Source organism: Rhinatrema bivittatum, chromosome 9 (genome assembly GCF_901001135.1).
Source record: "Rhinatrema bivittatum chromosome 9, aRhiBiv1.1, whole genome shotgun sequence".
In the NCBI taxonomy this organism is placed as follows: domain Eukaryota; kingdom Metazoa; phylum Chordata; class Amphibia; order Gymnophiona; family Rhinatrematidae; genus Rhinatrema; species Rhinatrema bivittatum.
The window spans coordinates 115,074,643-115,097,957 of NC_042623.1; the positions used below are offsets into that span (position 1 = coordinate 115,074,643).

The following is a 23,315-nucleotide window of genomic DNA, read 5'->3' on the forward strand; positions in this document are numbered from 1 at the left end:
TATGCATACCTACAGGCCCAGGCACTATATACATTCGCTGTACTTGGATGACTGGCAACAGGAGAATATAATATTATTGGTTGGTATGTTCGACTATTTGGATCCCACTTGCTATTCTCGCTCCTTTTTCTACCATAGGATGACATAGAAACAACAACCTCACTATTATATCCCAGTTTTGAGGCTCTGGGATAGGAATTAGGGGTAGTATTTATTGATGATCACTATGCAAAACTGTTTAAAAGAATACGATTGCTTCCTTGTAATATACTTCTCCATGAGCAACAAAATAAATTATCAATGAGGTACTACATTTCTCCTAAATATTAACTTCTCCGAGACAAATAACTCTGCCATGGAGTCACTATACAAATGAATGAATGGGTAAATTACTCTTATAGTAAGACCTTCATATTAATGGGCTGTCGCTCATTGGCAATTATTGTTGCTAGCCCGACATAATGTAATCATTGGTCTGCTTGTGGTTCACCTCTTTTTCTAAAATGATTTTTCATCTATAACAAGGATGGAGTGCATATACACAAGAGTGGCATAGCTACAGAGTAATCATAAATAAGTACATTTGTTTTATTTGCAAATTGAAAAATTATTTTAAAAAAAGCAGAGTTCACCAATGTTCTTGCATTTAGTTATACTTAGTTGAAAATGAATAAGAAAGACTTAACCATATACATGTGGATAAGAGCCAGTTGATACAGTATGCCTGGATTTCCAGAAAGTATTTAACAAAGTCCCTCGTGAGAGATTTCTTAGGGAGTTAAAAAGTTATGGGATGGGAGCAGTGTTCTATTGTGGATTGCATACTGGTTAAAAGATAGAAAACAGAGAGTAGGGCTAAATGGTAAATTTTTCCAATGGAGAAAGGTGAATAGTGGAATGCCCCAGGAATCTGTTCTGGGACTACTTTTTAATACATTTATAAACTACCTAGAAATGGGAACAAGTGAGGTGACCAAATTTGTCGATGACACAAAATTATTCAAATTTGTTAAATCATAAGAGAATTGTGAGAAATTACAGGAGGACTTTGCAAAAGTAGGAAACTGGGGATGCAAATGGTAAATGAAACAATGTGGACAAGTGAGAAACTTAAGGAAAAGTAACCTAAAATATAGCTAAAAAATGCAAGGTTCCACATTAGGAGTTACCATTCAGGAAAAGGATCAAGGCATTATCGATGATAACATGCTAAAATCTTCTATTCAGTGTGCAGCAGCAGCTAAGAAATCAAATAGAATGCTAGGAATTATGGTTCTCTGCTTCAACAGTAGGGGGAAGAGAATTGGATTCGAAAAGCAACCAAGGGCCACGACTTTTACAGTCTGGGGAAGCAAATAAGTATGGGGGTAACTCTTAGATGCATCGGTTACTACCATTAACCAATAAGCCTGATACTTTGATGCAACTCCAACATTGCTCTTTGCTTCAATGGCAAGGCATAATGGGGAATTGGATTCAACCAGCAACTGAGGGTCCTGACTTTTACGGTGTGGGAAACCTATAAGCATTGGGATAACCTACATGGCGCAGCAGATACTACCATAAGCTTGCTGGGCAGACTGGATGGTCCATTTGGTCCTTTTCTGCCATCATTTCTATGTTTCTATTAGAAAAGGAATAGAGAATAAAACAGAAAATAGTATAATGTCTCCATATTGCTCCATGGTGAGTCCTCATCTTGAGTACTGAGTGCAGTTCTTGTCACCTCATCTCAAAAAAGAATAGCAGAATTAGAAAAGGTACAGAGAAGGGCAACCAAAATGATAAAGGAGATGAAATAAGTCTCCTATGAGGAAAAGCTAAAGAGGTTAGGACTCTTCAGCTTGGAAAAGAGATGGGGGAGGGGAGATAAGATAGAGGTCTAGAAAATAACTAATGGAGTGGAACAAGTAACATTTATCAGTTATTTTCACTTTCAAAGATTACAAAGACTAGGGGACACACAATAAAATTAATAGATGATATATTTAAAACTAATGAAAGGGGAGATGCAGAGTAGAGCGGCTCATCCAAAGCTCATTACAATATGAAACAGTCCTCAACAAGGTCCCACGACACGGACCCGTGTTTCGCCCAAAGCTGCGTCGGGAGGGACTAATAAAAAGTGTATAATTTCAACCACTTCCAAGCCACTTTGAACTCATAGAAAAATAAAATAAAAAATTACTTTATTCATTAACTAAGTCGGTTGAACTGTATATCTATCTACTCTGCATCTCCCCTTTCTTTTGTGTGGATAATTCTTGGAGCGCTGATTTCATCTCCTGCATGTTTGTTGGATTATATTTAAAACTAATAAAATATGTTTTTACTCTGTGCATAATTAAGCTCTAGAATTAATTGCCAGAAGATGTGGTAAAGCTATTAGTATGGCTGCGTTTTAAAAAAGGGTTTAGACAAGTTCCTTGAGGAAAATTTCTAAGCCATAAAGGTATAGTTGCAGAAGTCCACTACTAATTCTTAGGATAAGCAGCTTTGACTCTGTCTACCCCTTGGAACCCTGTCAGGTACTTGTGACTTGAATTGGTCACTGCTGGAAACAGGATACTGGGCTTGATGGACCCTTGGCCTGACCCAGTAAGGCAAGTCTTTTATTCTTATGATAAACAGATTTCTCAGACATCTATACATCATTTTCTCAATCCTTAACAAGAAGAAAATGAACTCTGAAAACCTCATGCCGACAAACCTGTCAATACTAACATGCAAGTAAACGCAACCAGCTTAAACGGGCACTGTGACGGTCACATTGTTAGGTGCTCTCTTCCAAGTCAGGACACACAAAGATCAGATTTAAAATTGGAGCGGTGAAAAAATGATTTAATCGTGGGACTAGTTATTTAACTAATTGACATTATTTAGTATAAGAATAAATGTCCTCTTCAATATATATATGCAGAAAAAGTGTGTAAATAAAGTCACTGCTCTGAGCAGAAAGAGCCCTATAAACTAGCTATTTTTTTTTATTTACTACGGATCTCATAATGCAATTATAACATACCCTATGTGGCCGCCTTCCACTATTTACTCGATTGATTACAAACCTCGCGCATGTGGCAACTGAATGACTTTAATACATTCGTCCATTTTAAAACCCAAACAGGCCTACCTAAGACACGGCTCCCTGCCGTCTCCGGTGGGAAACGCGCCGTATCCCGCGAGTAGTAAAAATCGCCACTGCCGTTAACCACCGCTCCGAGAGCCCACTTGAGCACCGGGAGCCCAGCGCCTCAGATTCGCGCTCGAGGCCTAACCTTCCCGGCGTGCAACGCGCCATATCACACCGATCCGGTAGCTGCCTCGGGCGCCATAGCAACGCTCAGTGGCCCCACGTTCATTGGATGTCACCTGTCACGTGGTAAGTTCGGCCTCGACTACGTGCAGTGCGAGCTGATCGCGGGAGGCCTGGACGGTGACGATTACGGAGATTACTAGGGGCCGGGGTTATAGGCGGAGAATAACGTGGGAAAGAGGGAGATCATGGACCAGACGAAAGAAGATGAAGAGGAATATGGTTACCAGATGTTCCCGGAGAGGCAAGATAGGAAGCGGAAGAAGGGTTTCCTGACACAGAGTCTCTTCACCTTCAACCATAAATGTCAGGTCATGCTGAAAGTGGCCCTGGATACAAGTAGGTGCAGGAGCTGAAGCCAGCGTCTGGGGATTCTGCTGAAGTCCCCCCTCCCCAACACCCTAAACAGGTGCAATTTTATTTGCTGCACCACGAGGCACTTTTTTTTCTTAATATTTTGTTGAAATAGACCGGTAACACCTCGATCACTTTCTGCTCTCTAAGCTCATAATGTAGTTGAGGTATGTAGTAAATTAGTGTAGGATTCAGTAGAACAACAATAGCTGAAACCTTAGAGAGACAGGAAGATTTAGGTCCCTTTCACTGTGTAAAATAATCCAGTGCTCCCTTTGCTCAGAAATTCTCCTGGAGACTTAGTAGCTGGAAAAGACTGCATGATAATTGCCTGGCTTCTTGTAATACATATGTGAGCCATTCCTTTTCAGTTCAGTTTTTCTGTGTGTATTGTTTTGAACTGGAAGTTAAAAAAAAAAAAACTGGTTTTAAAACTGTGGAATTCTTTGGTCCGGTCAACTAGGAATATTCATTTATTTTTCATGAATTGCCTTTTTTCAAAAATTAGTAAAAACTCTGTTTACTGATACCTTCTTGGTAAATGGTTAGCTCCAAGCACACTTGCTCTTTAGAGAGCAAGAAGGCTGTTACAGAAACAAAAACATGATGGCAGAAAAAATTCATATGGCTTATCTAGTTTGCCCATCCACATCAACTACTTAACTCTACAGTCCCTACCACTCCCTTAGAGATTCCCTATATTTATCCTATGCTTTCCTTAATTCAGACACTGTTCTCGTCTCCACCAGATTCATTGGAAGGTTGTTCCATTCATCTACCACTCTCCATAAAATATTTCTTTAGATTACTCCCTTTCACCTTCACCTTGTTCCAAGAGGTCTGCCTCTTGTTCCTTGATACCTTGAAGCTATTTACGATAAATGTTTCTGTTATATCTCCCTTATCCTGCCTTTCTTCCAGGGCTTATATATTTATATCTTTAAATATATATCTCCATATGCTTTAAAACAAAAGCCACTGACCATTTTAGTAGCCACCCTCTGGATAAACTCCATCCAGTTTATATCCTTTTAAAGTTGTGGTCTCCAAAACTGCAGAACTCCCTTTTGGAAGAGATGGTGATGACAACAGTAATGGAATTCAAAAGAGCATGGGATAAATACTGGATCCCTAGAGATTAGAGGTTGGAAATAAAGAAATGGGGTAACTCATGTTTAACTTTAGGTTTAACATTTCCGCTTGGAAGTAGCCTGCATAGTTACTACCTTAAGCAACTTGCTGGGCAGACTGGATGGACCATTTGTTTTTTTTTATTTGCCATCATTTACTGTGTTACTGGAGAATTGCACCTCCTTTTTTTTTTAAATCTGCTGACCATGCCTCTCCCTATGCATCCAAGCATCTTTCTGGCTTTTATCATCACATTATCCACTTATTTGGCCACTTCAGCATCATCAGAAAAGATCATCCCCCAAATTCCACTCTTGTTTCATGTTTAGAAAGATTTTTCCCCCTATACTCTACTGCTGTCTTGAGCTTTTGCAGCCCAAATTCATGACTTTTCCATTTTTAGCATTAAATCTTAGCTTCCAAACTCTAGTTATTCCTCAAGCTTCATTAGATCCCTCCTCATGTTTTCCACACCTTATTCCTGGGGGAAATTCTGCACAAATAAATAGAAAATTCTGCACGCACATTTTTAAAATTCTGCGCACAAAAATTGAAGATTCTGCATACTTTATATTGGTTAAAATAGTACAATATACATGACAAACTTTAAGTAATTCATTTAAAATATAATACAGAAACAAATTATTAGTTAAAGATGTAGAGTTTTAAATATTTTGAGCAGAATTTCCCTAGAAGTACATTGTAAGAGTGTCCCTTCTTCCCTTCCTTGCTTTCCTGGCCTGTCTCCTTTCATTTTGGCTTCTCAGGCCCCCAAACTCCTTCACCCTCCTCTATCTCTCCCCTTCCCCGCTAGGCTCAACCCCTTCCACTCTATATCCACTCCCAGAGTTTGACCCCTCTCTCAGTATTGCCTCTCACACAGGCTCCTTCTGTCCCTCTCTCTCACACTCACAAGTTCCCTCTCTCTCATGCATATACAACACCCCCTCATACAGGCTTCCTCTCTCTCTCTCTCTTGCACACACCCCTTTCACACAGGCTCCCTTTCTCTCTCATGCATACACCCTCACATAGGCTACCTATCTCTTTCTCTCACACACCCCTGCACATTGGCTCCCTCTTTCTCACACACACACACACATGTCTTGGGGGGGGGGGGTCAGGCGGGTGGGTGGTTGTAGTTAATTACATTTAAAGGGTTGGGGTAGGTTTTTTTTGGGAGGGGGGTTTCTCACAGAAAGAGAACAATAAGTTTTCTGATCTGGGGAGTGGACCGAAATGGCCCTCCCCAGACCCGAAAATGAAATGGGGACAAAAAAAAATTTTTATGCACTCCCCTAATTTGCTTCATAAGACGTACAGACGCCCGGGAACAGAGCCGGTTTAGCACACCATTTTTTTTTTAATTTTCCCCCTCTGAAACCTAGGTGCAACCTATGGTCAGGTGCGTCTTATGTAGCGAAAAATACGGTATATCTAAGGCCTTACTGAAACCCAAGTAGGCCACGTCTAGTGTTCTCCCCAATTCACCTCTGGTCACCCAGTTAAAGAAATTGATCATATTCATCTGACAAAACTTGCTTCTAGTAAAACTAAGTTGCTTGGATCTTGTAATCCATTGGATTCCAGAATCTGCAGTAGCTTCTGTTTTAGCAGTGATTCCATTCATTTACTCAGCCAGGAGTTACGAATAACCCGCTGTAATTTCCAGCCTCATTCTTTCTTCACTTGTTTTGTTGAATCACATCCACCTATCTCCAGTCCTCCGAGGCTGTACCCAACTCTAAAGAAACATCGAAAAGATAAGGCAGCAGAGCTGCAGGAGCTTCTCTAATACCTTTGGATGTATCTTGTCAAGATCCATCTTTTATCTACTTTTATTTTTGCTAGCTCCTCGCAAATAGTCTTCAGAAAATTATTTGAGGTTTACCTTACTTTCATGCTTTTTTTTTTTTTTCCATTTTCTGTGGTCCTACTCTTGGCCTTTCCTCAGTGAACACCAAACAGATATCCATTTTCTCCTCATCAGTCTAAGTATTCCTTCCTTTCACTTCTGCATCTCACAAAGCCACTTTTGCACTTCCACCTATTATCACTAACATATCTTTAAAAAAAAAAAAAAGCCTTGTCCCCATTTTACCATATTTTCTATTTTTTCTTCCATTTGCATCTTCACTGTCTTGACAACTTTCCCTGCTTCTCCAGATATTGTCGCCAATCTTTCTCTTTCTGTGATCTCTTATAATTTATGAATTCTAACTTTTTTTTCTTACTTTCTCAGCTACAGTCTCTTTTTCCCCTTTCCTTTATTTACTTTTCTAACAAAAATGTTTAGTTGCCCTTACAATCATTCCTTCCTTCCCAGTTGTTCTGGATTCCCTAAATCACAGGATATTGAGTAGTAGATGGCTGAAGAAAATTTGGGGCCTCTAGTCAGCAGCAGGGGAGGAGACCAATGATACTGATGGGATTGAGATTATACCACACTAAAGGATAACCTAATGAAGAGAAGATAACTCTTTCAAACTCTTCACAGATATATTGTTTGTCCAATAAAAAAGTTTATTGACCCTTAATTCCACTTCAACTGAACAATGTCAACATCCACAGTATGCAATAACTAGTAAATACAGAAAGTATGTATCATGTAAACCACAAATGCTTCCAACATAATAGCAACACCTTTCTAAATGGCCATAATCAAGTCTTTAAAATGTTGTTTAAAGCATGTTTTCTAGGGAGTTTGATTCAAGCCACCCTATTTTTCAGGCCCATATGCAAAACTTCTCCTTGATGCTATGAAACAATCTGGCTGGTAAGTTGTTCATACTACTGCATGTGTTGAATGCTATTTCTGTCTTCATAGTGATTCTTTTGTACCTAGTTTGTAACTTAAATGCTTTTCAGCACAGCCTACAAGGATCGGCATTTTTCCTGTGAAGAATGTGATGGGTCAGTCAGTGGAGGCTTTGATGCTTCAACTTCTGAGGTAGGCACCAAACTGCATGGTTCTATGCTAAGAAGACATATGTGCAGAATAGTATAGTTCCTTGTTAGATTTGGCACTCCTATGACTATTGCTGGATAGATGATGGCTAAATATGTTTTGTTAGATTTCTGCCTTAGTACTGCTGAAGTTTGGTCATGTGTCCCATTTTCTGATTGTCTTTAGCCTCTTGACTACTGAGATGGTCTACATTTTCAGTTGGACCATCATTCAGGTCTCATTTGCCAGCAGTATTTCCCTGCTTTTGCTTTCCTATACTGAGCTGCGTATGTGCATCTTTAGTACAGTCAACAAAATAGTCACCTTTCCATTAGGGTGTGAGGCAGTGCCCCTGGTATTCCCCTATTTACCTGGTTCACCTTAAATACCTTAAGAAGAGTATGCTGTATAGGTGGGATCCTGCAGGGCCTGTGGAGTTCAGAGGGTGTAACCAGAGACTGGGGAATAAGAGCTGGGATCCAGCTGGGGATAACCAGACCATCCAGGTCTCTGGGAGGAAGGCAGCTCCTGCACGTAACACTGTTCAAACACTGAGCTGAGATGAAGCAACACACTGTAAGTAAAGAATGTACATGGTGTGAGGAGAAGATAGTCTACTGTTATGCATGTGTTAAGTTATAATAAAGAGATACTGTTTTAAGAAGGCTGGAGTCAGTCTAGTTTGTCTCTGGGCCTATGGGAATCGCTGCTCGTTACCACATAAGGTTATACTAATGCAGGGGGCCACAGTGTAGCTTCTCTGCAACTAAGACGACTAGGAGGGAGAAGAAGAAGACATGAAAGGAGAGGCTAAAAGAAGAGAGAGGAAGGGAACTGAACATGATTGGGGTTAGGAGGAGGGCTAGGACAAAGGTTGGATTACAGTTTCATATTTTATGCAGGTCACAGTGTTTTTCCCATTGGTCAGTATATTTTATTACTTTGGCCTAGTGTGCATGAAAAATTTGTAACATTGTAAGTCCTGGCACTGGATTTTGCCATGCTTGACTTGTAAATAAAAATAGTTGTTTTTATACAAATCTACTTAAATAGTCCACTATTGAAGGAGCGATGCATGTTTTTTGGACACTTTCTCACTCATATTTCTGGTACTGATAGTAATTGTTTGAGTTTACAATTTATTATAGTCAAGACCTTGCTTTTTAAAATCCTTCTGTTACCAGATTTTTTTATGTTCATATTTTGCATATCAGCTTAATATTAATATAGCAGCATATGCTGTGTAATACAGCATATACTTAAGTAGGATTTTCATTTAATTGCATTCAAAACTAAAATGGGAACAAAAAGAACAAGGGCTGCAGCTGGTGAACCCCCTGAAAAAAACTGTTTTCTCCAATGTCTTTGTAAATGATGTTGGGGAAGTGTTAAAAAGGAATGTGTACATTTTTGTAGATTATATGAACATTTGCAACAGAATGCCAGAATGAATAAATTGAAAAATATTAAAAAAATTAGCTACCATACTTTTGACTGTTTTCTATACTTTAATTAAAAAAACATGCATAATTGTGTTTTTAGAATGCAGAAATCCAAGAGCTTAATACTTTATTTTGGTGATAAAGAACTAGCAATCGCCAAACAGGAAAGAGACCTGGGCGTTGTCATCTCTGATGACTTGAAGCTTGCAAGTTGATGTGACAGAAACTCTATTTATGTTCAGCCTTTAGCTGTCGGATTTATGCAGGTCTTGTTTCAATTGAAATCTCCAATGAAGCCACCCACAGTGTCATGGAATCTCAATTTGCTTCTAACCCAGGTGATGAAAGCCTCTTTTGTGCATCTAAACTCTTGTGAACCTAAGTAGCTGACCTGGAAGGCAGTCACTACTGCCCGAAGAGTCAATGAGCTCCAGGCCCTAGTGACATCCACTTTATACTAAGTTTCCTCATAGTCAGATAGTGTTATACACTCAACTTAAGTTCCATCCCGAAGGTGGTGTCAGTTTTCCAACCTTAAATAGTCGTCCTGTCATCTTTTTTTTCCTGGGCCACATGTTTATAAAAAAAGACCAAGCCCTGCACAGTTTGGATTGCAAAAGAGCTGTTGCTTTCTACCTGGAATGGACCATAGCTCTTAGAAGGTCCATTGAACTCTTTACCCCAACAGATCTGGGATTGCTCTAAACAAACAGTCAATTTCTAATTGTGATGGATTTACATACATAGAAAAATTAGGCAGCATATTTTGTTATTGTAAAGATTGGGGTAATGCCCTCTAAGATGTTTCTTTTTCATGCTTTGTTTGTATTGCTTTGTTATCTATATATTCATGTTTGTATATTAGTATAAGAAATGTCTAAAGGCCAACATTGTTTGTTACTTTTTATTGAAGCAGCAAATAGAATTTTGCAAAAAAAAAAAGAAATCATATTTCATCTCCTTGGGCATAGCCATAGCATCCTTTCTGTTCTGTCTTAGATATGGGCATATGGAAGGCAGCATAACTCCCTGGGCAATCAAGTCTAGTCAGCAGATGCATCTTTCTGTTTCATGTAGAAGGAAGTTGCCACCAACAGCCATCTTCTCTTTGCTACAAGCTCTGGAGTGCTTGGATTCTCTGTTCTGTGTTTAGAGTGCAATCTCATTTCTTTCTAAGGCTGTATATCAGTCTTTAATTAAATTGATGAAAATTAGATGGTGTTGTGCTATTTGCAACTAGTCGTGCTTGGCTTTTACTTTCCATCCATCTGCGAAGCAATGTCTTTCTTCCTGCTATGGTTCCCGTGTTGATTCTTCATCACAGGCATGGTCTCTATGTCTTATATACCCCTTGTATCACTGGATGCTTTTAGCCTGGCAGCCACCTTCAGCTCCCTTAACTGTGGAATCCAGCAGGTGACATCTCTTGTTGTGTGTGTTATCCATGGGCTATCTCATTAGCTGGAATATGTAGACCACAGTCTCAGCTAACTGTTTTCAGAATCTCACTGGCAGCAACTTATGAAGGATGATCATTTTGAGCAAGTGCCCCAAAGGCTTAGGCAGAGGAAGAGTTAGCAGTGTGGCATCTCCCAGCCATTTTGGTAGTGTCATATAAAATTGACTTGAAATGCCTGCCTTCCTTGTTCTTTAGGGTTGATTTAGGTATAAGTGATACAGAAAGAAGACACAACACAAAATACATTGGTAAAAGTAAAAAATTAAAACTAGATATTATAATTTCCTCTGCACATTGATAGGTCAATCCCAGCAGTGGGATATGCACCTCTGCCAGCAGATGGAGTAAAAGCTGACGTCACGGCTATATAGTCCTACCCCGACATCAGCCCGCCAGTATTCTCCGTCTCCAGCAGATGGTGGATATGCATTTCCCTATGGGAATTGCTTATGAGTTATAAAAAAAAAAAAAAGTGAGAAGACATCAAGAAGACGCTTATATAGCGCCGCTTGCCTCCTGTGGTGAAACCATTCGGTCCCTCCTTCAGAAGATGCCTTCAGTCCGGTAGCCTGGGGTGGTGTGGACTTGAGATTACATTAACGGTTGCAGGCCGAGAGAGGCCTGGCAGTGAAGGCTTTCGCCCTCTTTTCCCATAGCTGGGACTCGTTCCTGCTCTCAGCCAAGGAAGGCTGAGCTTGGGTAAAATTTTTACTTTCTGTAAAAAAAAAAAAAAGCAGAACAAGAACGCACTAGTGAGGAGTTTTCCTACCGGGTCTATTTTCCTTTTAGTTTGGCATTCCCACTCATCTGAGGTATGGAGGTGAGTCAAACACTATAGGATGAGCAGCCTTGTGGCTAGGCCCCGCTCTCAGATTTCTTGCTGCATGGTAGGCCACAACAGTTGGTCGCACACCTTCCCTGTGTGCCGTTGATGTGCAACTGCACATCCTGTGCATCCAAGTTAGGCATCCTTCCTTCTGGTCATACAGCTTGTGCACCTAGCTTGGGTATTCCTTGAACACATGTACCTGGATACACGGTTTGCGCACCTACAATGGCGAAAATACTAAGCACGTGTGCCTGGGCGCACATTGTTTGTGCACCCATTTTGGGCATAGATAACCAGACGCTCTCTTTGTGCGTCTACCTGGGCGAGGTCTTATACCTGCCTGAACGCATTTCAACCATGGCACCGGCAGCAAAAAACTTTTAAGCGCTTATTTATTTGTGCTGCATGCCATTAGGGCAATACAGCCGGAACTTTCTACAAGCCTGTGTCAGCGCTGCCTGGATGCTCATGAGGTTTTGCCTCTTGAATTTGCTGGCGATATTCCATCTGCACGGTCTGACAGGAGTGGGACTGAAGGTGACAAAAGGCGGGTGTCTCCCTCCTTCAGTTGATCCACTAGCTGAGTCGTCAGGGAAGACCAGCTCTCCGGATGTCAGGTTCGGGCCTATGAGGCCTGGAATAGGCCCTTCCTCCTTTTCCTGGGTGGAATTCTTCCAGGACTTATAGACATTTCTACAGGAGAGGTTGCCTGTGTTCAATACCTACTAGCTTAGGATTGTGTGCTCAAGAGTTTTCTGCTGCCTGCCACCATGGGCAAGTGCCATGGTACAGCACGACCTGACAAGTTTCAAATGCATGTGGATCGAGATAATACCGATGCTGATGATGGTGGCTGTCCTGTTGCGGAAGGGGAGATTAAGTTCACTTAGAGAATAGCCACTGCCGTTAGCAATGGTAACATGGAATAGACTTAGTTTTTGGGTACTTGCCAGGTTCTTATGGCCTGGATTGGCCCCTGTTGGAAACAGGATGCTGGGCTTGATGGACCCTTGGTCTTACCCAGTATGGCATTTTCTTATGTTCTTATGTTCCCCCGGATTGGAGCCACATAGGAATCTTCTCCGTTTCTTTCATTGAGATGAGTGGCTGAGTTTGATCACTCAGACCTTGCAGATCTTCAGAGTAGCTGGGGCTGACTCCTCAGGGGTGAGAAGGACTCCATTTTGGTTAACCTATGCAAAGCCTCATGTTTGTTCCCCCCTCTTGAATGTGATTCAAGAGTTGCTTGATCTGGTATGGGGTGCGCCAGATGCGTCCTTTAAAAGAGGGGCACACCTCAATCTGTTTATATCCCTTGGATTCGCAGGCCAGAGAACAAGTGCGTTTTCCTATGGTGGATGCCTTCGTGTTTTTGGTCACAAATCGGACCTCCATCCCGGTAGAGAGAGAGGTGTATCACTTAAAGATGCTCAAAAGAATTGAGACTATGTTAAAGCATGCCTTCAGCTGGTGGTGATGAACTTAAAAAAAAAAAAAATTGCTTCTTGTGCCCTGGTAGCTCGAACTACCTTGTGTCTTTCTCAAGAATCTGGCAGCACTGCTTCAGACAGGTGGATGCAAGTGCTACCCTCTTAGCTGATGCGGGCTTTGACCTGTTTCGCACAGCCACCAGAGGGTCTGCTTCTGTTATTGTGGCCAGGCGACAGCTGTGGCTGCGCAACTGGTCAGCAGATGCTATTTTGAAGGCTGATCTTACCAAGCCAGTGTGCAGAGGAAGGATAAATTACTACTTGCCTGATAATTTCCTTTCTTCTAAGGATGGCAGGTCAATCCCATGCCCACCATAGGCTATCGATGTTGAATTTTATGGTTAGCTTTTTCAGGGCGAACATTGCAGAGTGTGATTCCTGCTTTTCGATGAAGACTGGTAAGTGGCTAGTCTAGCCCATTAGTTTAGTGCATTTTTTTACTTCTTTTATCTGAGCTCATTGTTCCCATTCGATTGGAAGCATGAGTGGTTGATTATTGATGATAATGTTCAAGTATAATTAGTTTGTCCACAGTTTGGCTTTTCCCAAGAATACTGGCGGGCTGACGTTAGGGCGGGACTATGTAGCCGTGACATCAGCTTTTTCTCCATCTCCGTCTGCTGGCAGAGGTGCATAATCCTCTGGTGGAGATGGATTGCCATCATTAGAGGAAAGTGCATTATCAGGTAAGTATTAATTTCTCCATGTTATATAAATGTTTATCATCTTTTGATCAAAGTACTCACTTCACTGCCACCTCAATAAAACTTATTTCCCTTTGATAGCAGAGCTGAATTAGCCATGCTGTGATGGGAACATCCGTCAGGTGTCAAGAGGTGGAGCTTGCCAAAGCTGCTACAGAGCTTGGCTCTGCGGCTGCACATGTGTTCCTGCGCAGGAAAGCAGATTCTCTTCAGTCCTTTCCACGAGCGGAAACGCACGCGGAGCTGTGTCTCTCCTCACCGGACAAATGAAAAAAAAAAAACTAGAAAAAGTAGCAGAGTGACTCCGCAGCACATGCCCCAACCATCAGGCTTCAAGTTGTGTAGCTGCGGCAAAAGTATGTCCATAACTGATGAACACTAGGCCTGCTATGTTTGCCTCGGCCCTTCCACGACCAGGCGACATGCAAACATTGTGGCCGCATGTCGCCTAGGGCCCAACAACAACGAGCTCAAAAAAATGAGAAACAGATTCATGGCACGGCTCATATGCCCCCCCCCCCCCCCGAGGCCCATTCCTCGCCGGGACCGGCGCTAACACAGGCCCGCTCACAGAAACAGGCAGCCTCTCTGGGGCCCCATGGCTCAAAAACAGGGGGTGAAAAATCCAAAAGGAAACATAGAGACGCACCGCGACATGCAGACCGTGAGCTGCACCACAAGCCTTGATTCGATCCTTGGAAGCGTCTGCGTTGACTCAGAGGCCTTCATCGCCAAAAAGCGCCGATGCGCCTTCTACCACGCCGACGCACCCGACGCAAGTGTCCTCGACGCAACCATTGATGTCACCAACGCGCCCATCAACGCAGACGTCTTCAGCGCAGCCATCGAAGCACACAGCGTCGAAGCAGCCCTCAAAGCATTCACCATCGGTGTGTCCACTGACGCAGAAAGCTCCAACACACACGGCAATGCCACCCTTGCAGCATCCTCAAGAACCAAGACTTGATCCAGGGAGTGACGTCCCCTCCAATCATACTCCACTTCCACAGCCAGAGCCACATAAGTGCATCAGACCCTAAAAAGCCAGAGTGCACATAAGTGCATCAGACCCTAAAACTACCCATCAGACCCTAAAACTACCAGGTCAGATGAAGAATGGGTGGATGTATCTTCTTCCTCCCCCTCCCAAGATTCCTAGTCTTCATCGTCTGTACGGATCTACTCTGACCTCTCATCAGTTTCCCAAAGACGTCGCTCCTCCACGCAGCTGCAAGAATCCCTGTGTAAGAAAATATGGGTGCGGGAGTATCTGAGCCCTCAGAAACGACGCCCACAGGTTTCCAATTCTGATATTCTCCTGGCAGCCGTTCCACAGCCCCGCAAATGGGATCAGCCACCGGCTCTACCACCCCCAGTACCAGACATGTCCCAACAAGCAATCTCTCAGATTTCGGCAGCCCTCACAGGGTTCTTTTCCTCTCTCCAGACGGGGTTCTCCTACCTGCATCCCATCCCAATCAGCCCCCATGTTTCTCCACCACATTCGCGGCAGCCTTCCCCCAATATGTCACCGAAGATGCTCTCATCTATCTCAGGATAGTTACTAGGGCAAGATATTCCTTCCCCCTGCCCCCAAACCTCACAAAAGTCGACTCCACAACTGGACTTCTTGCCTTTGTCACCAGGGTTGTCCATGGGATACCCCCCCCCCCCGCCCGGAGGACTTCTCCTATTCTAAATTTATTGACAAAGTCGGATCCACCCTTAACATTAAGATCCATAAGCTGCCGGATCCAAGGGCAGAAACCTTAGGCGTTTTAAAAATATTTGACCTTCCCTCTGAACCAACAGCTCTCCCATCCCACCACATGCTAGATGCGTTCTTGGAGAAATCCTGGAAAACACCGTTCACCATGACACCGGTTTCCAGGAAGACAGACTTAAAGTTTTGCATGAAACAATCCCCTTTTCACACACCACCTCAACTGCCACATGCTTCCATTGTGTTAGAGTCAGCGATGCAGCAAGAGAAGAAAACAAGATTACACTCCACCACGCCACTGGGGAAATACCACCGATACCTCGACAAGTTTGCCAGGAGATCCTTCCAATCTGCCATGTTGGGCGCTCGCATCCACCAACACCAGTTCTATATAGTACAATATTTGTACGAATCCCTCCAACTTGTAAAAGGTCTTCTACCAGAGGCAGCTTCAGCGATTTCTCCACTGCAACCGATTCAGGATATGGAGGAGGGTATACGCCATCTCCTCTGTACCATATATGAAGCCTTAGAGACATCGTCCAGAGCATCGGCACGATGCTTGGTATGGTTTGAGCCAGTGCCATACGTGAAGACGTTCACGAAAAGCTGGCCAACCTTCCATGTTGGGGAGATGATCTTTTCGGCAGCCGCTTACAAGAAATGATCTCCCAGCTGAAAGAACAAAGTGTGGCGGTGCAATCCTTGACCAACCCACTGGCCCACGCCGCATTTCCTCGACGATACTTCGCCCCTCTTCGCAGGCAACCATATCAGCAGCGATCGTATCTGACCTACCCTTCATATCATCCACCCACCCATCCACAACAACAGCCCCAACAGTCGCAAAAATAATCTGCAATTTCTTAAAAGTTCTACTTAATGATAGTATCTACTTTTTGATCAGGAGCCCATAGGTAATTATAAAATATTATAGAAAAGCTACGTCAAAATTGTTGTACTCGAGGCCTATGTCACATTCAGGCATAAAACAGAAAATAAAATATTCCACTATTGGTTGCCTTTTTAAGAGACTTTAACTAGCAAGCATTACAGTGCATAAATTAGAAAGGCCAAGTGTGCTAATTACCTGATTTTTTCATATATTTCTTGCTTACAGATTGTTTTATGTCAGAATAACATTCGCCATCAGTCTCATATGAACAGAGTGGTTGCACATGAACTGATTCATGCTTTTGACCATTGTCGTGCACATGTAGATTGGTTCAATAACGTCAAACACTTAGCCTGCTCAGAGGTAAGCATTTTATATTGTTTTGTAGACCTTTGGTTTTAAAAATGTATTTCTGGTTCTCGATATCTCATACCTTGTTTTCTAATATTAATTTTTCATATTGGTGACTAAGATAACCATTGTGACCAACAGTGAAATTTGAATTATAACAGTACTGCCATTATTGAGGCTTCAACTCTGTTCTATTTATTCACTTCTTACATGCATTCAGTTCCTACATCCAGTTCATAGGAGCTAAAGCAGAGAAATCTACTGGATCAGATAGAGAATGTGTGATTTTTAAAAGTAAGACTTTTTAAGTAGAACATTTTAACTGGGAAGTCATTGCATTCCGAGTGAGAGAGGAGAAAAGGAGAAGGCAATTGTATTCTGGGGAAATGAAAAATGGCAAAGTAAAACAACCTAGGAAGATGGGATAAATTAAACACAGCATATAAGAAGAATCAAGTTACCATGATTTGCCACACTGTCCACATTGCTTTGTATACATTTTAAATATGTAATCTGTTTAAGATTTAAAATTATGTGGTTAAAAGTAAAATATAATTTTACAATAAAGACAGTCATCTGCTTAAAGGATCTTATCCCTAAAATTATCACTTTTTAAAGTGAGTCTGTAAGGAATTCTAAAAGTATATCATAGCCTGTGGGTTATAATCCACTTTCCTCCCCTTTTTCTCGGGAGGAACATCACTACTGAAAATTACCATGTATTTACCTTTTATATATGATCCAAGAAGCCCAAGAAAGGACAACTGTTTATTTCAGAATCCGACCTTTATTTTCAGATATGTCAGACCCACTACTCAGAATAATTCACACTTTTTTTTCAATTTAAATTTTTGTCACATACTTGATACATAACCAACAATATATCTTCAATGCAAGTATAGTATCACACAATGTGATTTCCCACTCACAATTCCCGTTCACCCTCATCTATTTCTCCCTCCTCCCCCTCCCAAATTCGTAACATAGCTCAATACAATGCACGGTTCAAGAAGTAGATATTCCACAACAAGGGTTGTGCAATAGAGAATAATGTGGAACTATTATACAAGATATAAAAATTCATCTGGAGTTCTTCCATCTAACGTAGGAGTCCCAAACCTTCTCAGATTTAGAAATGGAATAATACACACAACTTATGTCTCTTAGATAAGAAAGTTATACTACAATCCTTAACACAGCTTGCAAGTACTTATAATGATTAAAGCTTAGCATGCTATAAGTGAGCTCAAAGCAATACACGTTAGAATAAACTTGACTTGCTTAGGATGTTATTAATAAACTTAGTTAACTTTCTCCTTAACTTTGAAGTTTACTGTCGGTCTCACCATGGGAAACATCTGTGTCATAGTCATTAGAGGGACAGGAGTTCACGAAGGCTGTCTCTGTGGACGGGGGCACATGTCCGGGACTCCTTAACCTGCTGGGCCAAAAGGATTTGGTCTGATACCTGGAGAAGAAAAAAACAGGTTCAACAAGGGCTCCTGTGCAACAGGCAGGAGACACTCTTATGTGCAGTGACCTCCAGTATGCTGAACCTGGTCTGCAGTGCTGTAGAGAGGGGTAGAGAGCGATGGCTTGGGTGTCATCTTCTGCTGGTGTTAATGGATCATCTTCACTGCCGCCCTCTTGAGCCCCTCTCCCTTGCGTTTTTAAAAGCCAGGATGTGCATATCCAAGAGCTCACACATAGTCAAACAGGAGCATAAAATGGGATCTCTTCTTCACTGTAGACTGCTGAATCCCCCCCCCCCCCCCCCCCCCCCCCCGGAGAGTCATCTGTCTTTGTATGATCTCAGTGTGTGATCTGGTCTTGTGATAGCTGGACAGGAAGCTGACCTGTCTGATAAGACCATCTTTCAGGAATGGAGTACACTATTGCCAAACAGAACTGGTCTCTGCTGCAGGTTTTATGTCTGTTCTTCTCGCACACACCTGTATTCAGGAGCATAAGGTGACTGCTGAAGTTGGTGGTACATCAGAAAATTTGCTACTACTATATGACTGAACCTCTGAGCTGTCTTCCCAGCCTGACTTATAATCAATAAAGCATAGACCCAAAACATCTCTTTTGGTATGCTAACATATGCGACATTGAGCAGATCTTTGATGCTGATGTCAGACTATGGAAGACAGTTCAGAATGTTGGCAGCCAGAGCAGGAGCAGAGCTTTACTTTATCAGTAACTGATGCCAGCAGTTAGGAACAGCTCATGGCAATCTGCTGCCTGAGGTGATGGATGGGATAGGATGAGATGTGCCTCCCCCACCACTGCCCCTGCGAAGGAACCCAAAAGAGATAACACTCTCTAAGAGACAGACCCACCTCAACTTACCATACAAAAGAAAATTCAAATTCTGGGTCACCTCAGTAACAGCCACACCAACACCTTCTACTGCCAGAAATGTTTTGATGTAACACCTAGGAACTTTTGATTGTCATGGATTAGTGCAGAAGAGATGGAGGTGAGCAGGGAGCACACAGACTTTGTCCTCTCTCACAAAACTCTTCTACCCTCTTTTTTTTCTTACCTTCCCTCTTCCACTTCCTCATTCCCCCTTCCCTCTGTAACTCACCTCCACCCTGCCACTCACCCCATACCTCCCTCTCATTCACTCAACCCATTCCTTCCATTCACTTCCACATGGGGATCTTCTCACTGGGGAAGGATGGGAAACCCCTCTAGTGCATCACCACAGAGCACTGCTGCGCAGGGCCAGTGCCAGCTTTTTTTTTTTGCTGTCTTGTACGAACGATTACCATGCTGGCCCCTCCTCATTCTGTTTTTGGGGTTTTTTTGTTTTAGTTAAGCGTTTAATTTGTATTCTTTTTCTAATTGGAGCCACTGTAAGGGTATTAGGCATCCTAAATAAATCTTACAGCTTTGCATCCAAGCTTCCCCCCACCACAGCCCTCTCCACACACAGTTTAAAATTAAGCATTTGATTGTAATACAAGATTTTACATGAAAAAGGATAAAGTATAGTCTTTGGAAGGAAAAATATCACAACATGTATATTATATTTGCATACACCGCTGTGTTGTCAACCAGAAAACCCTGCATAAAAGCCAAAAAGACACTTGGAACATGTGGTATTATGACTATTGTATTGCATATTGGGTGTGGGCTTGGTCTGGGCTTGGTCTTCAGAAAGCCATGAGCAAACTAAAATACAATTACAATATAAAAACCTCCCATTCCAAAACAGCACTAACTGCCAGCACTCAAAACAGTAACAACCCCACCTATGAAAATGCAGCATTGCAAATCACCAGGCCTTAAAAACAAAAATATATCACTTATCAGGAAAACAGAACAAACCTAGCTGCTGTAGATCCCTACACAGAAACCACACATGAACACAGACAGACCGCTCGCTAAATACAGAATAAAAAGATAATAAATAGAAGCATGCAGACAAAAACTGAACTGGAAATCGCAACAAGTCATACTTTGTATGTAGTGCACCAGTGGAAAAACAGAAACATCATCATTCCTCAGAAAACATCAAGCAATAAAATCAAGAAATCTAAAGCATCATTTATAATTGTAAAACCATACTAATAAAAAGAATTAATATTTCAGAACAACTGATGAACAGAACAACATCCAATATTTAAAAACACACATATATATATATATATATATATATATATTTTATTTATTTTTTTTTTTTATTGGTATTTGGGAAATGCAAAAATAAGAAAAATTATATGTATGTGTGTGTATATGAAAATTGGTTCTTACCTGCTACTTTTCGTTCCTGTGGTACCACAGATCAGTCGAGACTCCTGGGTTTTGCCTCCCCTCTGGAAGATGGAGACAGAGAGTTTTACTGCCACTTAACACGAGATGCCACCTGCAGTCCCTCAGTATTGAACAGCACCCAAGCCAGATGAAGAAACAAAAGCAACACCCTAACGAGCATTGGGCAGAGGAAACCTGAGAATGCAAACTGCATCCCCACAAACCCTGTCTAGGATCAACAAAAAACCTGTGCCATTCTTTAGAAAATCACAAAAATTAATCAAGTGGACTGTAATTCCCCCTTTCCTCCAGTATGGGAACTCTGGACTGATCTGTGCTACCACAGGAATGAAAATTAGCAAATAAGAACCAATGTTCCTTTCTCTGTATGTACCCAGATCAGTCCAGACTCCTGGGATGTACCAAAGCTTCCCTAAATAGAGTGGGACTGCGAGAGTCCTGCTCGAAGTACACTTTCACCAAAGCCCATGGCCTCCAGGGCCTGAACATCCAAATGGTAATGCTTGGCGAAAGTGTGCAACGATTTCCAAGTAGCTGATATACAGATCTCTTGTGGTGAAACTTGATGACACTCTGCCCAGGAGGCTGCCTAAGAATGGGTAGAATGCACCCGTAGCCTCTCCGGAACAGGACAACCTTGACAGATATATGTGGAGCTAATAGCCTTTTTCTGCCACCTTGCTATTATGGCTCTTGATGCCTTATGACCCTTTTTGGCACCACTCCACAACACAAAGAGATGATCTGACAAGCAGAAGCTGTTTGTGACCTTCAGGTACTGCAACAAAGCACACTTCAAGACTAACCATCTTAACTCTTTCACCTGAGGTGCTGTAGGATCCAAATTTAGGAAGGACGGAAGTTCCACTGACTGATTTTAAGTGGAAAGACGGGACCATTCGCAAGGACACGCCCGTATCAGAAATTCTCAAAAAGGGCTCCTTACATGATAAGGTCTGAAGCTGAGATTCGATGAGCCGAACAAATTGCCACCAAGAAGACCACTTTTAAAGTGAGATCCTTCATAGTAATTCACTTCAGAGGCTTGAAAGGGGGTGCACACATGCTCTTAAGCACCACATTAAGGTTCCAGGAAGGGCAAGGTTTCCGAACCAGAGGGCGCAAATGTTTCGCTCCCAAAAACACACAACGTCCGGATGTGCTGCCAGAGATACTCATCGAACCTTACCACGAAGGCAGCCTAAAGCCGCCACTTGAACCATGAGGGAATTAAAGGACAAACCTTTAACCAAACCTCCTGAAGAAAGGCCAAAACATCTACCGCTGAGGCTCGCCTAGGATCAACATTCTGCCCCGTCACCAAGTATCAAAAACTCTCCATACTTTCACATACGCCAGGGAAGTGGAAGTCTTTCTAGACTGTAAGAGGGTAGCGATGACCCCTTCTGAATAACCCTTATTCCTCAATCACTGCCTCTTAAAAGCCAAAATGCTAGACAAAAGTAATCTGCCTGATCCAAACAAATGGGTCCCTGACGCAGCAGATTAGGCATATGAGCTAGCTTTATCAGACCATTCACTGCTAGGTTGACCAAGTCCGCAAACCATGGACACCTCAGCCATTCTGGGGCAACGAGAATCACTTTGCCTGGATGGGCCTCTACGCACCGCAAGATCTTGTCAACCAATGGCCAAGGCCGAAACACATACAGAAGGATGCCCATCGGCCAAGGTTAGAACTAAGGCATCCACACCTTCTGCTCCCCTTTCTCTTGGTAAACTGAAGAACCACGGAGCCTTGGCATTGAGAGAAGTTGCCATCAGATCCACGCATGGCGTGCCCCACCTGCAGTGGATGAGGCATATGGCCTCCTCAGACAGCTTCCACTCTTCTGGGTCCAGCTGGTGCCGGCTCAGAAAATCCACTTGTCCTTTGGCAGTGCCCGCTATGTGGGAGGCTGCTAACTGCTTCAGGTGCTGTTCCACCCAGCCAATCAAATCCCGGGCTTCCCGAACTACTGCTAGCTTTTGGTGACCCCTGTCGATTTGATGTAGGCTACTGTTGTCGCATTGTCTGACAAGATCCTCACCGACTTCCCCCTCACCAGGGGCATAAACGCCTGTGGGGCCAAACATATGTCTCTCATCTCCAAACGATTGATGGACCACTAGGCTTCCTCCACCAATCACACTGGCCTTGCACAGAGTGGTTCTGACACACCGCTCCCGAACCAGAGAGACCGGCATAGGTGGTGACAGTCGTCCAGGTTGGGATCTCCAAGTCCACAGCCCCTCCTCAGCTTGTCTGGCCGGAGCTACCAAGAGAGACTGGACAGAGCAAACTCCGTAAGCGGAAGAAGAAGCAGACACTGTTCTGACAACTGGTCCCAGTGGGATAATAAAGCCAACTGCAGAGGCCTCATATGATCAAATGCTAATAGAACCAACTCCAAAGTGGAGGCCATAGACCCGAGAACTTGCAAATAATCCCAGAGCCTTGGTACTTGCATCTGCAATAATCTGCAAACTTGAGCTTGCAGCTTGGAAATCTGGTCTTCAGTGAGGAAAACCCTTCCCACCTTGGTATCGAAACGTGCTCCCAGGAATTCCAAATCCTGGGAAGGAACAAGATGACTCTTGGCCAGATTGATTATCCAACCTAGCGAACCAAGCGGTTGAGAACTACATACACTGCCTTCTGACAAAGAATCTCCGACTTTGCCGAATCAGCCAGTCATCCAGATAAGGGTGCACTAGGACATCATCCCTCCGGAGAGCCATTGCCACCACGACCGTCACCTTGATGAAAGTCCTGGGCACCGTCGCCAGACTGAAAGGCGGGGCGCAAAATTGAAAATGCTCCCCCAGAATCATAAATCTCAGAAATCTTTGATGATCGGACCGGATTCCTATATGCAAGTAGGCCTCTG

At 42.8% G+C, this 23,315-nt stretch overlaps 1 protein-coding gene across 1 annotated transcript in view; it reads left to right on the top strand.

Moving 5' to 3' along the window:
- The first annotated feature begins 3,385 nt into the window (after positions 1 to 3,385).
- ATP23 (ATP23 metallopeptidase and ATP synthase assembly factor homolog) overlaps positions 3,386 to 23,315 on the top strand; it is a 48,876-nt gene continuing 28,946 nt past the window's right edge. Inside the window, 4 exon segments of the mRNA XM_029615883.1 lie at positions 3,386 to 3,652; positions 7,529 to 7,574; positions 7,667 to 7,748; positions 16,513 to 16,650. Coding sequence (XP_029471743.1) covers positions 3,502 to 3,652; positions 7,529 to 7,574; positions 7,667 to 7,748; positions 16,513 to 16,650 — 417 coding nt within the window. The 5' untranslated portion in view covers positions 3,386 to 3,501.